A 16897-nucleotide genomic window follows, 5' to 3' on the forward strand; every position below is an offset into this window, starting at 1 on the left:
AGAGCCCTGGATCGGCGTGCTCCCGAGTTTTGTTAGCTTTCCCCCTTCGACCCCGCCAGTGCTTGGCATGACGTAGTGTCGAGTACACTTTTCCTTGTTTGGTAATGTTTAAGTATTGATTTCATTATTTTCCTTCAGAAGCTGGGTGTAGGGATAGAGGTGCCTCTCCCTATGTGGTCACACACTGTGTCCTGAGCCCTTCATTGGTGCTGTCCCCACCAAGGGCTCCCTATCTTTCTCTCTCCACTCCCAGACTTCTCTCTGTAACCAGGAGTGCTCTCTGTTGCCACTCCTAATTGACTGCTTATCACGGGTCCCTACACAGAGCTTCCTTTGTCTCTTTACAACTTGGTAGCTGTTTACTTTCTTATCACGCGCAGCTGCCCGACAGTTTAGACTCCTGCCTCGGCTATCCAGCAGCGTTGTGTTTCTTTGTGACCCATTGCCTTGCCCAGTGTCCAGCTTTACATTTTAACTCACCTAATGTTTACGTACTATTTCTATTTCTGTCGTACTGCCTGAGAACGCCTGTAATTAGACTTGGCTTTTTCCTGCGGTTACAACACCTCCCCCGCCAGGGAAATTGGCATTACTCCTCAGAGTAGTGTCAATTGTGACTTTTTTTATTTTCCTTTTGATTACATGCTTTACAGATTTTACATTCGTTTGTTACACCAGCACTTGACATGTTATATTTTCATTACACACTTGGTAAACTCAAGTCCATTAAGCCTCAGGTAAAAAAAAAAAAAAAAAATTACATTATACATGGATAACATCCAGTTTTCACTAAACACAGATACATACAATTATTTCAAAATACAGTTTTATTAAACATTGATACATACAATTATATCAAAATACAGTTTCATTAAACAATGATACATACAATTACATTGCAAATGCAACATCATTAATCATGGACAAGAACATTAAACACTGATACAGTGACATTACACATTTCATAAGACAACTTTTACTTTAATTGTTTTTAATTACGCTTTTGGTATACATACTTTTATCATTTACTGTTATTTAACATCTGTTTCTGGATAAGGCTGCCTCTTCTTGGCCTTTTCCACACCTTTCATAAATTACTACATCTTTAGCCCCTTTATTACTTTGTCTTCTAGCTAAACTAGTTTCTGGGTACTGGTACACAATGGTGTTTCTTATTGCATACTTTACCACAACAATCATTATCTTCAAAATACTTCCATTTGCTTCTAAAACACTCTTTGCAACATCTGTATTGTTTATAACAGCATGTTATTACAATAAGGATAATTATTGCTACTGACACATACGTGGTTACGGAATAGTGTGTGAAATACCAGGAATATTTCAATTCTTCCTCCTGTATCTCTGCCATTCTCTGGACATCATCCAATCTTTTTCCTGCAATTTTTCAACCGTCCAACTGCGTTACTACATGATCCAATGGTAAATCTAATGTTAACATTGAGACATTTCGCTTTTCTTCATTTACAACGCAACAATCAAATTCTAGATTAATCTGCGGTATTATGTCTTTCTTTGTTACATTACTGTGAATTACTATGTCTGTCTGTATGAACACACTGGTTCCATATCCCTTACATTTACTGTAGAAACTTATTTTGCCTACCCCTTTCATTATTAGGTCCTTTGGTGGTTCCTTTCCACATAGTACTGTTAGGCCTTCTTCCTTAGGAACTACGTATAGCCATTCATTACTATTCAGATGTGTCCAAAGACTCTGATTCAGTGTGACCACTTTTTGTACACAATCTTCTGGAATTTCTCTCATCAGTTGCACCAACTTGGCTTCATACTCTCCGTGGTCAAATGTTGATAGCAAGGCAAATGACTGTCTGCACAGTCACCTATTCTTACTTAGTTCTTTGCATTTTAGTTGGTCCGCAGAAAATTTCGCGTATTGCAGTTTGGATTCATCTATTAGTAAGAATTCTTTTCCTAGCTGTATGTACATGTATCTCCCTTTCATCTCTGGGATCTCTTTAGGTAATGGAAGTACTCTATACAGGTTAAAATTATTATTACCTATCAAGGGAATGTTAATTACATATCCTAATATGCTGCCCGAGATGAAAACATCTAAATCAATTATTCTTAGTAATAGGTAACCTGAGGATTCAGTTAAAGGAACAGGAAACTAAGTATTTTACAATCTGGACTGGGTTAATGATGTGAGGCTGCAGTATTCCCTTTATTTCCTTTTGCAGATTTACAATAGTGTTTATCATTTGTTCATATTCTTCCTCAATTTGGCCAAACACTGGTGCTAATTGTAATACCTGTTCTGTCACTGTGGCAAAGGACGCTACAAGTTTAAAACCCATGTCTGTATCTTTCACATATTCTCTCATGAACCGCTCTAATCTTTGCATGCCTGTTTTTAGAACATGTTCGTTTGATTCTAACGTATACACTGTCCTGTTCACTCCTGCCAATGTGGCCCTTACCACTGCCACTTGTTCCTTTGTTAAACTCAGTAACCCTTCTGAATTTCTCTCCATAGTGTCTATTCTTTCTTTATAGTGTGCTGCACCTGCTTTGTCTAAAGTTCCGAACAGTATCTTTCTTACTTGTCCAATGAGGCTGAATACTCCTCTCTTCCTTCTAGTTTCATGTTTCGTCAGCTGTTGTACTAATCGTTGCAGACCTGTGATCTTTTCCACATGATGTGTTACTTGTTGATCTAGTAACCTACACTCTATTAATCCTACGTTTATCTGTTTTAATGTCCCTCGGCACTTTTGTACCACTGTTCTACCATACCTTTCCGCCTTCTGAAACCTCTGTTATTGCATCTAGATTCACATACGTAACAGTTCTCCATGCAGTACTATATATTTCTCCTTGTCCTATGTTATCATAGTACAATCCTGAGGAGCTCGGAAACTGTGTCACTTGAAAATTGTTCATTGCCTACTCTGATGCAGTGATGTTGTATGTGGCTACCACTATGATAAGTTGCACAACTTTCCACTTGAGTGCCATACCTGAAATTTAAAAGAACGGTTTCAACCCATTGGCATGTACTTTTGTTTCCTTATTTCTATTAATTTTTATTACTACATTAGGCCCTTCCACTTTCAATACTTCAAATGAACCTCTCCAATGCGAATCTAGTTTCCGGGATCTACCACATCTCACCGACTCATCATGCAGTAACACTTTATCTCCTACCTTGAATTACTTTGGATTCTTCATCATGTCTTATTGTCCTTTACTGATTTTCATACTCCTTATAATCAAGTCTCTAGGCACTCTGTGGGCTTCTTGCATTCTCGCTCTTAACCTATTTACATACGATTCATAATCATAGCTTACTGTTGTGTTTCCTGCTGCAGTACTCCTGGAATGTTGAACTTTCTTCCATATAATAACTTGAATAGTGTGTAATCCGTACTTTTGACAACTATGTCATCTCTTAACATCTGCTCTATCTGCTCCTTTAGCACTTCCTTTAGCGGTTCAGGGATCCTATACGGTCTTGCATTTACTACCTTCCCTGCATGTTCATGTGTAATTGGTATTCTGTATTTCACTGTGGAAGTATGGGACAATTTGTCACCTGGTAGATGAAATACATCTCTTTACTCCGTGCAAACCTCTACTAGAGCACAGCATTCAAGTGATCCACTCTTAATTGCCTTTGCAACACACTAGCATGACTTTCCGTCTTTCCTACGACATCCCTGCTACCTTTTACTTTGTGTATTTTTATGAGTCTTTCTAATTCTTCCGTCACTAACCTGATGTACCCTAACTGAACTCTGTCCTCTGACAAGTTCAATGCACTCACTATGCATTTACACTTTCATACTTTTGCTAAAGATTCAGGTACATGCACCCCCTGTGCAATCTCCTGCCTTGGAATAATCGTCTCTTTTTCGATTCCCCGTGGTACATTTCCATCCACCTTCAATAACATTATTCCTTCCTTTCGGGGCCCTATTTCCCCACCTACTTCTGAATCCTGTGTAATCTAGCTTGACTCTATGCTCTGTCAAGAAATTTCTGCCTATCAATCCATCGCACGGAATATCTAGTCCTCTCCCATACACATGTAATTTCTGTCCTACTTTTTCTGTACCGTCCACATTTAAGTGTATCTGTACTGTGCCTATTGAACTGATGGCTTCATTGGCCTTTTAGCCGAAGCCTTTCTGCTTCATTAATTCTAAGTGCACTTTTTATCGGGATACCTGTTCTCTTGAGCAAACACAAATGTGCTCCTGTGTCTATCAATAACTTGAAATACCTCTTTAACTCCATGCAATACAATACTAAAACATTATTATCTGTTTCAAAGTCGATTACCCTAACTGTTGGTTTACCTATCGCAACAAGGCCCGACTGCCGCCTCTTAGTTCCCATGCCAGTTTTACCAGATACTGGCACCCTACCTTTTCTCCAGGCATGCCAGGGCCCTTCATGACAATCTTTAGCATAGTGGCCCTGCCACTTACACTTGAAGCAGGCTATGTCTTTCACCCTTGTACATGGGACTCCACAGTTCCCTGGTAAAATACATTGTGGACATCTCCACTCCCGTAATCCTCCATCGGTTTCTCTATGGTTTCCCCTGAAGTCTCTTACATCTATCGGATGAACCTCCCTTAACCTCACCCGATATTCTGTGCCTGTGTGCCCCAGCTTGTCGCACCCATAGAAAAAGTTTGTGAATTCTTTACCCGTCATTGCCCGTACTCTACCCTCAGGCCTATTCTTTCTGCACATACTTCCAATAGGACCTCTCAACCCGCATGTGAAACATTTCAATTCATTAATCACTCTTGCATTCTTCACCGTTTCTTTTCCACGGTTAAAGATTGCCCTTGGGGCTAGTCTCCGCTCTTTCATGGACAGTATTGCACTTTCCTCTGGCAGGGATAACTCCACAGCTGCTGCCAGCGTAATTTCATCACCTCTACTTCTCGCTATTGTTTGGATTCTATCACTGCTTAAACACTGTATAAAGCGGGCTCTTCATAGCAAGTCGACCAGTTCTATTGCACCTTTTAAATTATCTCTAGCTGTGACTCTGCTTACTGCCTCCCTAAAATCTCTCAGCACTTCATGGCTCTGAGCACTATGGGACTGAACATCTATGGTCATCAGTCCCCTAGAACTTAGAACTACTTAAACCTAACGAACCTAAGGACAGCACACAACACCCAGCCATCACGAGGCAGAGAAAATCCCTGACCCCGCCGGGAATCGAACCCGGGAACCCGGGCGTGGGAAACGAGAATGCCTCTGCACTTCATCAATTCGACTTGCCCACATCGCAATTGGCTCTCTCTGTCCCTGTCTCGCTTGATAAATCTTGTACGTGTAATAGTCTATGGCATGCTTATTCGCATAGTTTTCTTCTAAAACACATTTCACTTCCTGCCATGTACCCGTGCATTCACGCATTTGCAATCTCAATCTAGTCTCACCAGTTATCTTTGCTTTAACAAATTTCAATAATGTTTCAGGTTGCTCTGGCTTTACAAGCTCAAATGCCGCATCGACATTCTAAATACATTCTCTGAGATCCCTTTTATTCCCTTCGAACACTTTCGACACAATACACAATGCTTCCTTAACTGACATTTTACTGCTACTAGGCGACGATGGAACTTCGTTAGTCTGGGGCATCTTACCAACTTAACTATAGTCAAAATTTAAAGCTACAATATTCTTAATACAAAATTTATAAGTACCACTTCTCTTGTGGTGGGTTGTCTGGTCTGTTAATCCGCATTGTCCCACACTGCTCCGCGCTGTCTTTGTGCCCGCGCTGTACCATGCTGCTGCGATGCATCGGCTGCTGCTCTGCTGGGCTATGCTGACCACGTCGCTCACCTTGGGTGCCGCTGCTCGGCCCGTACCCTCGGTCTTGAACCGCTGGCAGCTTCGGCACCCCTGTGCCTCGTCACTCTGTCTCTTGCTGCCACTGTCCTGCACTGTCCTGCACCTGTGAGGACTACATTTCTGGCCTCTTCCGCAGTGGGGCTACTAACGCTGAAAGTTGCAAGCCGCCACAACTTCTTGCAGGTTGCCACAGTCGCTGTAGCAAAATCTACTGACTCGTACCTCCCAACTGTCTATGTGCCTTTGTGGTACCCCGCACCTGGCACCAAAAGTTTTATTTATGTTGCGTCCCAAGCGTGGGGTTTGCTGGCGATTGAGCAACACGGTTCGTGAAAGGGATTTAGCCAGTTGACCTTAGTGAGAGGGATACTTTTGATCTGGCTAAGATGTTGAAATCCCTGGTGTGAAGGTACAAGGCTAGGAAGTGGGTGGAAATAAACTCTTCTGAACATTACACAAGTTCTAGTTAATTCAGAAAGAATACAGATCACCGTAACTGTGTTGGTGATTGTACCCACGGAATGGCCAAGTCTTTCACACAGACGGCGGCTAACTACCACCATTACGACTGCCTGATAGTAGCCCTTCAGTAAACTGCTGCCCACACTACCACCCTACACCAGAGTCCTGGGGCCACTGCCTAAACGCACATCAGCGACTATCTCCGGCTGCCTGCCTACAGCCTGTTCCTCACCCCAAGTCGCTACTATCCACACTGATTACTGTCGTTACCGGGAGCCTAACCTCGAGAGCCCCAGAGCGGCGTGCTCCCGAGTTTTGTTAGCTTTCCCCCTTCGACCCCGCCAGTGCTCGGCATGACGTAGTGGCGAGTGCACTTGTCCTTGTTTGGTATTGTTTAAGCATTAATTTCATTATTTTCCTTCAGAAGCTGGGTGGAGGGATGGTGGTGCCTCTCCCTATATGGTCACGCACTGTGTCCTGAGCCCCTCATTGGCTCCTCATGACGTAATGCTGTCTCCACCAAGGGCCCTCTTTCTTTCTCTCTCTATTTCCAGACTTTTCTCTCTAACCAGAAGTGCTCTCTGTTGATACTCCAAATCAACTGCTTATCACAGGTCCCTACACAGAGCTTCTTTTGTCTCTTTATAACTTGGAGTCTGTTTACTTTCTTACCACTCGCAGCTGCCCGACAGTTAGGACTTCCGCCTCGGCTATCCACCTGGGTCTTGTTTCTTTATGACCCCTCTGCCACACCCGGCGCCCAGCTTTACATTTTAACTCACCTAATGTTTACATATTATTTCCATCGTACTGCCTGAGAACGACTGTAATTAGACTTGGCTTTTTCCTGCGGTTACAGTAGTGTTCTGTGTGGAGGCTCTCATCTGTGTACTGCTCGTGAACTGTACTTGGCATGTAGTGAGCAGGGATGAAGGGAGAGCACACAGGGTCTGCTGCGGTGACAAGTGGGGAACGAGCTCTGCCGCCACTTAACGTAAGCACGCAGTATGTCAGCACAAACCTATGTTTTGAGCTGCTACAAAAGTAGCAACATACACAAGAGGTAATGATCAGTTAAACACTTCATGTTATTGAAACTGAGATCACTGTTTGTACTGACATGTTAAAGAAAGATATTAATTGAAGAAAATTATGTATCAGTTGTCAAAATAAATGTGACAGATAGAAGTACAACTATCAAAACAACTTACTGTTTTTTGAAATTTACTAGATATCACACATTTTAACAAAACATTATTAACTTAAAACATGAACAAAGAAATAAAACTAGAACAAAGAACTCTAGTTCTCTGAAGCTCCGGTACACTTAACAGTTTTATTCTTGCCTATAAGTGTGTTCTCATACTTGTCACTAGTGTCTGAAGTGACAATGTTGACAATAAGGCTACATCCATTACATCGCCGTGCCTCCAGTGCTCCTTCTTGAGCTATTATGCCTTTCTGCAACACTCTTTGCAGTCCTCCTCAGTAACAACGTGAAAGCAACCACCTGCAGGATTCAAAAGATTTGCAGAAAACATTTCACTTGTAATGTTGTGTTTTATTCACACTAGCTCTACGGCATTTAAGACAAAATTGTATGGTGACACATAAATTACTTTGTGGCACTTGCTTGTTGTGTTCTCATCACATTGTATTTTTCTCTTCTCTTATTGGTAGTTTCCTATCATATTTCATGGGTGGTTTGTTGGCTTGACTGTTGTGATAAGGAGCTTTGTTCATGATTGTTACAGATAGGGGAGGAAGATTTGGAGGCACAAGTTCGTCCAACTATTTTTCAAAATTAGCAGAATTCGTCTGCCCTTGGTAGTCTTCCAGGGTAGATTTGGCACAAAACTTTAGCTGTGCTTATCTAATGAAACCTGTTTTAGAATCCACACTTTCATCTATTAGTCTTTTGTAGATGCTTCCCCACACAGTAATAACCACACCTTTCTTTTCGTCAGCATTTACCACACATTGGGTTATTGTCCATCCTGGATTCATCCAAATAAAACATTTCTGTGCCAGCCTTCCTAATGTTTTTCATTTCCACGAACAAATGGGGTTGCCAGTGTTCAATGTTCCAATAACAAAGTTATCTTTTTTCACCCTTTCTCAATCCAACACTTGGGTAAGGGAGATGGTACTCCATTTCCAGTCCATTTTCTGTTGAAGAACCGGCAGGAAATTTATGCATAGTGGGCACTACCTTTTACGTCAAAATGTATTACTAGTCATTATATACATCTGTCTTTCTATATGAAGTGCTGTGCCAGTAACAAGAGGACGCATTTTAATGTAATTAGGATCATATGCAGAGGTGTTTCAAATTACTCTTTAATTGAACTGCAACTGAAATTAACTGCTTCTTGCCAGGAATTCCTGCGGATACATCTGGGTGATTCCTGCACACTCATAAATTATAGCAACACTAGGCAGACTCTTGCAAGTCTAAGTTATCTCTCTGAGGGACGACTGTAAGAGGTAACAGTTCCTTTTCAGTTTTCTCAGCATCACAGCACTTCACCATTTTCAACACCATTTTTCCAGAACTGCTCCTGATAACTGGCTTCCCTTTCCATACTTTGAGTAGACGGTAACTCCAGCAATAGGCCACTAACTAACTCAATCATTTTCCAAAAAATCACAAAAAATAGCACAACAACACACAGACAGTGGCAGCACAGCTCAACAACAACAACAAAAAAAAAAAAAGACAATGCAGTCAACACCGGCTAATAGTACTCTGCACAGTTGACAATGAACACCTGCAGATCACTAAAGCACAAAGTCTCCCCACTGCTAATGGACAGAACCAGGCAGTCCATGTGCCATATTATAGTTCTCACACAATATGTCACACTTTCAATAAATAAATGGATATTCTTGTCATTTCCACAAAATCAACATTAGTATTTTAATGTGTGGAAATTATTTTATTGATTGGTAATCTCAGAGTTTAATATTAATGAACTTGGTTTTGTACACGTACAGTGCTGCCGTCAACACTGATTTTGACACTGAGAAACCCGATGCTAGGTACTCAGTTAAATATTAAACATTTATGTACAGGGTAGTAATTAATCAGAATCAGTTTAAAACAGAAATCAGTTTAATCAAAAGTGTCGAACCCTCGCAACGGTCACACCTCGTCTGCATCGTCTGGGCTTTCTTCCGGCCCCCACAACTTGACCGTGCCTCCGGCAGCTGACAGCAGACCAGACCGCAGTGGGTGTGGGCTCAGGGAAGACACGACACTAGCACTGCCCTTCACCTCTCCGTGCACCAGTGTCTCCGTCAGCTTCTCACGCACTAAGTCCCAGCAGTACACGTGGCCGTCGGCTGACCCGGACAGCACGTGGCGGTCCATATTATCGACACAGCTCTCCGTTGTAAAGCCAGACACGTCGTGGCCACGGTACCTGCAACAAAATGAGTATACTGGGCATGTTCAGAACGTAAGTGTACCGTGACTATCGTGAGCTGTGATTTTTTTGTTTGTCGAGAGTCGGCAACACTGAGTGGTAGTGGGGAACACCTGACCAGGATGAGCATCGCAGAAACATTGTTGTACATAAACTCACCATGATGTGTCCAGTTGCATGAAACATGTCGGTAAGAAATCCTAACAAGTGTGAGCCACGTGATATGATCCACTCCCTACTCGCAAAAGCAACTTTTGTCTTGAATCAAAACGGTGTATGGCAAAGGTGTCATAAACAGAATAAATATGTTTAAGTGGAGTAAGCAATTTAGTGGAGGCAGAACAAATGTTTATGCTGAACAGAAGAGTGGAAGACCTTCCATTTTAACTGATGAGTTGGTGCAAAAATTCGAGGAAACTGTTTGCAAAGACTATCAATTGACAGTGGATGAAATTGCTGCAGTGTTTCTACACCACTCCAGAACTCTCTTATACGAGACTATCAGAGAAGCTATGGCATACCGATAACTGTGGGGAAGGTGGGTCCCATAACAGCTGACAGAGCAGCACAAGAATAATCGGGTCAATATGGTCCACTAGCTCTTGAACAACCTGAATCGGAAGGTGAGGATTTTCTGAGCTCTACTGTGACTGGAGATGATACATGGGTGGCTCATTACACATCTTAGATCAAAAGATAGTCATCACAATGGCATCCCACCAATTCCCCAGCTGCTAAAAAATTCTAAACGACAATTTTGGGTTGAAAAATTACGGCCTAGTGTTTGGTCAAATTTTTGTTTCAGGGCGAGACCAACACTGCACAATGATGTTGTAGAAGGCCCCCCACCCCCCCCCCCCCCCTCCCCTCCCCACGGTGAAAAAAATTCCTCAAAAGGAGCATTCAAAACAAAATGAGGGAATGCTGACAAGAGGAGTGTGCTTGTTGCGTGACAACACCTGTTCTCACACAGCCTTAACCACCAAGGCTCTCTTGGACTCATTTGGTTGGGATATGTTTCGAACCCCCCCCCCCCCCCCCCCCTCCACACACACACACACACGTCTTCCCAGACTTGGCACCCACAGATCCTCATCTTTTCAGCAAACTGAAAGCACACATAACTGGAAATAAGTTTTCAGCTGACGAGCAAATGCAGAAAGAGGTTCCTAAGGAGCTGGTCAGATAGCCTGTGCCACAGCTCACCGCATGCACTGAATGGGAAGGCAATTTTGTGGAAAAAAAAATAGTCAACCAGTTTATCAACAATATCCTGTAATTTTTTCAAATGTATTTTTTTTTAAAAATATATATATAATAATCTAGTACACTTGCTGTCTGAACACGCCTCATAAACAACTGCACAGACAGCACGGAGTTTCACAAATATGGCTTTTCTTTTTCTACTTATCTTTCTTCTTTTTTGTTTAGCAATAGTGAAAATTCCTGGATAGACAATATGTAAAATAAGGATAACACAATGACTCACCTATAGCAGTCTGATGTGTCGCACATACACACACATAACAGTAACCTGTGTTCATCAGCTTTCAGGCTCTATCTCTTTTTCTAGTGGAAAGTAGATACGTTCACCCACACACACACACCCAAATACATATCACCCCAGCTGAGGCAGCCATACTGATACATCAAAAAATAGAGTGACTTCATTCATAATGTGGTCATAAGCACATGATGTGGCAGCCACAGCAGTGTTAAAAGTCAAAAGTTAGCGAATACTGTTTTCCGTTTCATGTGTCGGTGTACCATACATCAGTCTGCTATAGGTGAGTGGCTGCCTTTCCCTTCTTTATTAATTTTTTTTTCTTTCATTGTGGAATAATGTCACATGATCAGTGAATGTGAAAATATAGTCAAAGACGAGATAACCAGGCAAAATACTAGTCACTCTCTTTACCCTTTTGCTGCTGTACACGTGTATATGCGTCCTGCTACAGAATACCCCAGGAGCTGTGGGATGGCTATCATTATCACATAATTTGCCATGCACAAGGACATAAATGGGTGTTTCACAAGCAACTGTTGGTTGGATATAAAACCCAATAACTTGACAACAAAATGAGATATTGCTCTGCCCTCAATTTTTAAAAAAATTCACTGAATGTATGAGCTAAATCAACTACTTGCAAACTTTACGCAATGTGTTTTTACCTCTGAAAACTCTGTAAAAATGTTGCATAATATTTTACTTGATTTGATTAAGTGCAGTAACTACGGCATATAATGAAAATAAATTCAATTCTTTATTGAGCAAAGATATCAAATTGTAAAAGGTGCAAAATTCAATTTTTTCCCCGTAGTAGTTTTCTTAGAATCAGATGATAAGTATTTCATAGCAGCCAGCAAGTCCACACGGACAGAACTAGGTGCATCATGTGCAATCATCCGTCAGATGTAGAGCCTAATAACTTGAAAATGAAATGAGATGCCGTTCTGCTCTCAACTTTAAATGAAATTTTGGTATCTTATCTCCAATTTGTTCAATACAATGTGAGTGCTTAAATCAACCACATGCCACATTTACGCAATGGATTATTAAATCTGCATTTCTTTAAAAAAATGCATGTAGTGGTTTACTAATTTGATGCAGCACATTAGCTATGAGAAATAATGAAAAGAAATTTGGTGCTTTATGAAGCAAAGATATCGGATTATAAGATGTGCAAAAATAATTTTATTTATTTATTTATTTTTTTACCTAATAATTTCTTTAAAATCAGATGATCAAGTACTCCAATGCAGTCGGTACACCATCTCTCGGCAGAGGCAGCAGCATTTGGCAAGCAGCCATAATAAAATCTGCATCAGGCACAGAATGCAGAGAGCAGGTCTGTAGCAGTGAAGTAGTTAAAAACATATACTGGTCTCTTTGAAGTGCTGTAGATGGTGTACAACTGGTACGTGGCGGTCTAGTCACCCTCCACCAGTTATATAAGTCATGGCAGTGACGAGGTTTGTACGTGCCTGTTGGTTGTATGGAAACGGCACAGGAAGAGGAATTGACGTGGAGACGTGACGAAATGGCATCAAAGAGCTACTATGTTTGGATGTGCCCATGACCACACTGCAAATGAAACTGCCTGATTTGTCAAAGTATCCATTCAAACTGTCTAGTATGCCTAGTTTGTAAAAATGTTGTAATGTACTGGATGACAAGTTCACAATTGACGCTTGGTCACAGTGGCACTTAAAGCTGTTTGTATTCAATGCACATAATAACACAGAAACTGGTGGCATGTAGAGTTGTACAATGAGTTGTGGCTTCACCTCTTTTCAAGTCGCACAAGGTGTCAAGTACCTCGACAGTTCAATACGCTTCTAGCGAGCAGTGTGCAGAGCAGGTAGCTCAGGTTGGGGATGATTCTGTGATCCTTTGGTGTTGTTTCTCATAATGTGATTTAGGCCTTCCCATTCAGGTTACCATGCAAAAACAGTTTCAGTAACCCATTGTAGTCCTTTCTTCTATGTCCACGTGATTATGCTGTGGACACCCCACCCTTCCAAAAACGACTACAGCTGTGTTCATGGGCCACATACATTCGGTCCCAGTTTGTCGTGCACCGTGCACTCGGGTTTTTATCACTTCCACTGGCCTGCTAATCCTATAAAAAGGGTTTGGGAAAAGCAGATTAACTCTTTTGCTGCTCTCTGTGTCCCGTGCTGAGCGCTGTTTTGTTGTCACTGTACCGCTCACTAAAGTCTGCTACTTTGCTGAGAGATGGCATTCTGACTGCTATGGAATACGTCTCATCCAATTATACGAAAACTATTCGACGAAAAAATTTGATTTTTGCACATCTTACAGTCTAATATCTTTGCTCAATGAAGGACTGAATCTCTTTTCATTGCATCAAATGAAGTAAACCTTTGCATGAAATTTCAATGACTCTGCTGAGGTAAAAACGCATTTTGTAAACTTGGTGTAGGGTCGATTTTAGCTCATACATTGAGCAATACTGAGAGCAGAATCATATCTCATTTTGTTCTCGAGTAATTGGTTTTTATATCTGCTGGGTGGTCACACTCAACACCCCATTTCTGTCCTTGCACATCACAAATCATTTGGTCATAACAACTGTCAATTTCATAAATGGCAAAACAAGGATTTGTGAAAATCGTAGCACGCAAAAAGGCACATATATTGAATGATAAATACTCAAAACTTTTATATTCTCAAATATATGGAAGTAACTCGTCTGCAGTATTGAGGTTGGCGAAAAGGGATGCCTGAACATGTCAATAGTGCTTAAGGGACATGTTTAAACATGTCCTCAGCACCAGGGGAGCAGCACACCATGACAAGTTAACCGGTACACTGCAATCAAAGGGTTGACCATAGCCATCAACATCTGCACAATTTTGATGCTCTGTGGGATCTAATCATCAATGAATGGCTTCAGCCAGATGTGGCATCCCTGCTTTGAAGTGTTATACGGTATTTGCATGCTGTCACTTGGCGCCGAGTAATTTTTTTGTCTGTTGTGCTTATAAATGTACAGTATTTTAGAGGCAAAATTTATTGGTCTTCATTAATGATATTCGTCATTGTCAGGTCACAGCTCCAGTTCTCCAGATGCCGGTGATGAGCCTCAGCCAACTTTTTCTATCCCTGCACAGCTCTTGTTGATCCCATTTCCTTTTTAGTATTGTAAACTCAGAAATAAAAGAACCTGTCCTGGAATTTTCCTGAGAAAGGGAGTAGTTTTGAGAAAATTGATTTTGCAGTTTTATACTTTATAAAAGCATATAATTGCAATCACTATAACTTGTCGTTTTGTAAGACCACTAAATACTTACTTTTTCCTCTGTACTTTATACACCTGCATTTCTGCTGCTGCTGTCCTCTATACCAGTTTCAGAATTGTGTCATGGGTCGCAGATGAAGTAGGAACAGACTTATACAAAGAACGAAATTCCTCAGGATTGCCTCACTTTTTGCAAACTGTATCAGTCACTTCTTTTTCTTTTCAATCATTGAAGGAATCTCAGGATGGAGATCTTGTAAGTCAATATGTGTTGTACTTAAAGGATGTCCTTTCCCAAATGTATGTACTTCTTTACAATCCGGTGGATAATTGTAAGTTTATAACCAAGTACAAGAACACTGCAGCTATATTTTGATTCCTGTCCTGACCCCCACATATGTCAAGAAGAATAAAAGATGTTTTACATCTGGATGAATCTCTTTAATATACTTCATGATGCAAGTGCCTATTTCTGAACTATCCTTCTTTCAGTTTAGCTCAGTCCATGCATAGCAGAATGCATCATTTGTCTCAGAAAATTCATAGACAGTAAAACTGTATGTACAGATTATACATCTGACTAACTGTATGTACAGATTATACATCTGACTAATTTCACTTGAAGGTATTTGCACGACAGATTGTAAATCAAATGTGGAATACATAAGTGTCTTGTCTGCCTTACATTCCTGCTATATAGAATATTCAGTTACGCAATAAACAGATTTCTGCCACATCTATTCAACTTCTTAGAGTGAGAATTGCACTCAACTGGTTTCTCTAGATGAAAGATGCTCGTCTTCTGTTACAGAATGTACTGTATAAGTAACCCAAAAATGACCAAATCCTCGCATAATGGGTTTTTGCAGTAAGCTCACGATCATCATCAGCAAACACTATTTTTTTATTGTAAAATCTCATCACCAGTTTTTCAAACCCTCGTCACCCATTTTGTAAAGGCCTCGTCACTACTGCTTTGAAGCCAAGCTGGCACTGTTGTTACAGTAGGCAAAGTTTGTGAGTTCGTGAAATGGCTTCTGGTGCAGTACACTGCTGAGACAGTTTCTCTCTGCCCCTGTTACACAGCTATGCCACAGGGTCAGGTAACAGCATAGGAGAACGAAGGTTCTACAGCACTCCAACAAATTAGTAACAAAGTCACACAAATTTTACTTATCTTTGTGATTTGTCGAATAATGAACTCTGCAATACTGCATGTTTACACAAAAAAGGTCCTCAATGGCTAAATGCAAATAATCATACATAAACTTCACAGTTCATAGCAAATGCAATTTACAAAAACTGTCTGCTCACTTTTAAGAGTTCACTATATGACGTACCCTGTCTAAGTCAGCCCTGGACAATGATCTATAACCAAGTGGGCAAAGGATGCTCTTCTATCTTCCGAGTAGGCTTTTGCCTCTTGCTGTCCGGTCACTGGGGCATTGTATTCGGCCAGCAATTGGCCGAGGCAAGTCGATATCTTCATCCTCAGCACCGGCCATGGCACTTAGGCAAGTGGTGTGGACCTATGGCACTGGCACCAGCTCGCACCATTGTGTCCGTAGTGCTACTGCCCTGGCTGTGTCTTGTTTGGATTACGCAGTACATTGTTTTCAATTCAGGTCCCTATTTCTCCCGTATCTTTCTCATAACAACATCCATCACAATGATTAACAGCTGTGGAGACAAGGCACTCCCCTGCTGGACTCCACATTTGGTCTTAAGATCAATATTACAAAGAGACAGCATCAGAGTAGGCCTCCGGACATTACGGCCATCCACCTTCAGATTGATTTGGTGCACTTTTCCAATACATTCTTTACCAACTAGCCTCTCCATTCCAGCATATCTATGGCATCCTGGCATCATTGATGATATGTCTTATATTCTCGTATCTTGGCCTGCCACACTGATCTTTCTTTCAACCATCCTGAGCCACGTGCATGTTACAATTGATTTCTGTTTCCAAGTGATGGGTCGGTCGGTGTTTCATGAGAGGGTGAGCAGTCACTTGCAGAGTTCATTTAACTGACGTGTGTGCTCCTTCAGAATCTGAATGTTTGTCTGCTGCTTGACAGACTAAGTGGGGTCTCTCACCACGGACAGAGGACTGATTTATCATGTTGTTTGTGGCTGTGGAAACAGTGTGCATCTGCCATTTGAAGAATTATTGGTTCCCTCCACCCTCACGACTGTGGGCTTGCGTCTTCGGAGTCAGCACATTTTTCATTTTGGCTGCCTCGATTGTCGCAGAATTGGTGTCAGGGCTTACGTGCAGTTGGGATTGGCATATAAAGTGAATGGTGTGCATATGACAGTTCAAGAATTTTTGTTTTCCTCTGCCTTCATGGTCACAGGTTTGCATCT

At 41.4% G+C, this 16897-nt stretch overlaps 1 protein-coding gene across 1 annotated transcript in view; it reads right to left on the reverse strand.

Moving 5' to 3' along the window:
• Positions 1-9045: 9045 nt before the first annotated feature.
• Positions 9046-16897, reverse strand: part of LOC124551054 (WD repeat domain-containing protein 83) — a 52920-nt gene continuing 45068 nt past the window's right edge. Inside the window, exon 6 of the mRNA XM_047125929.1 lies at positions 9046-9758. Coding sequence (XP_046981885.1) covers positions 9479-9758 — 280 coding nt within the window. The 3' untranslated portion in view covers positions 9046-9478. The remainder of the gene's footprint in view (positions 9759-16897) is intronic.

The sequence above is a fragment of the Schistocerca americana genome, chromosome 9 (genome assembly GCF_021461395.2).
Source record: "Schistocerca americana isolate TAMUIC-IGC-003095 chromosome 9, iqSchAmer2.1, whole genome shotgun sequence".
Taxonomy (NCBI): domain Eukaryota; kingdom Metazoa; phylum Arthropoda; class Insecta; order Orthoptera; family Acrididae; genus Schistocerca; species Schistocerca americana.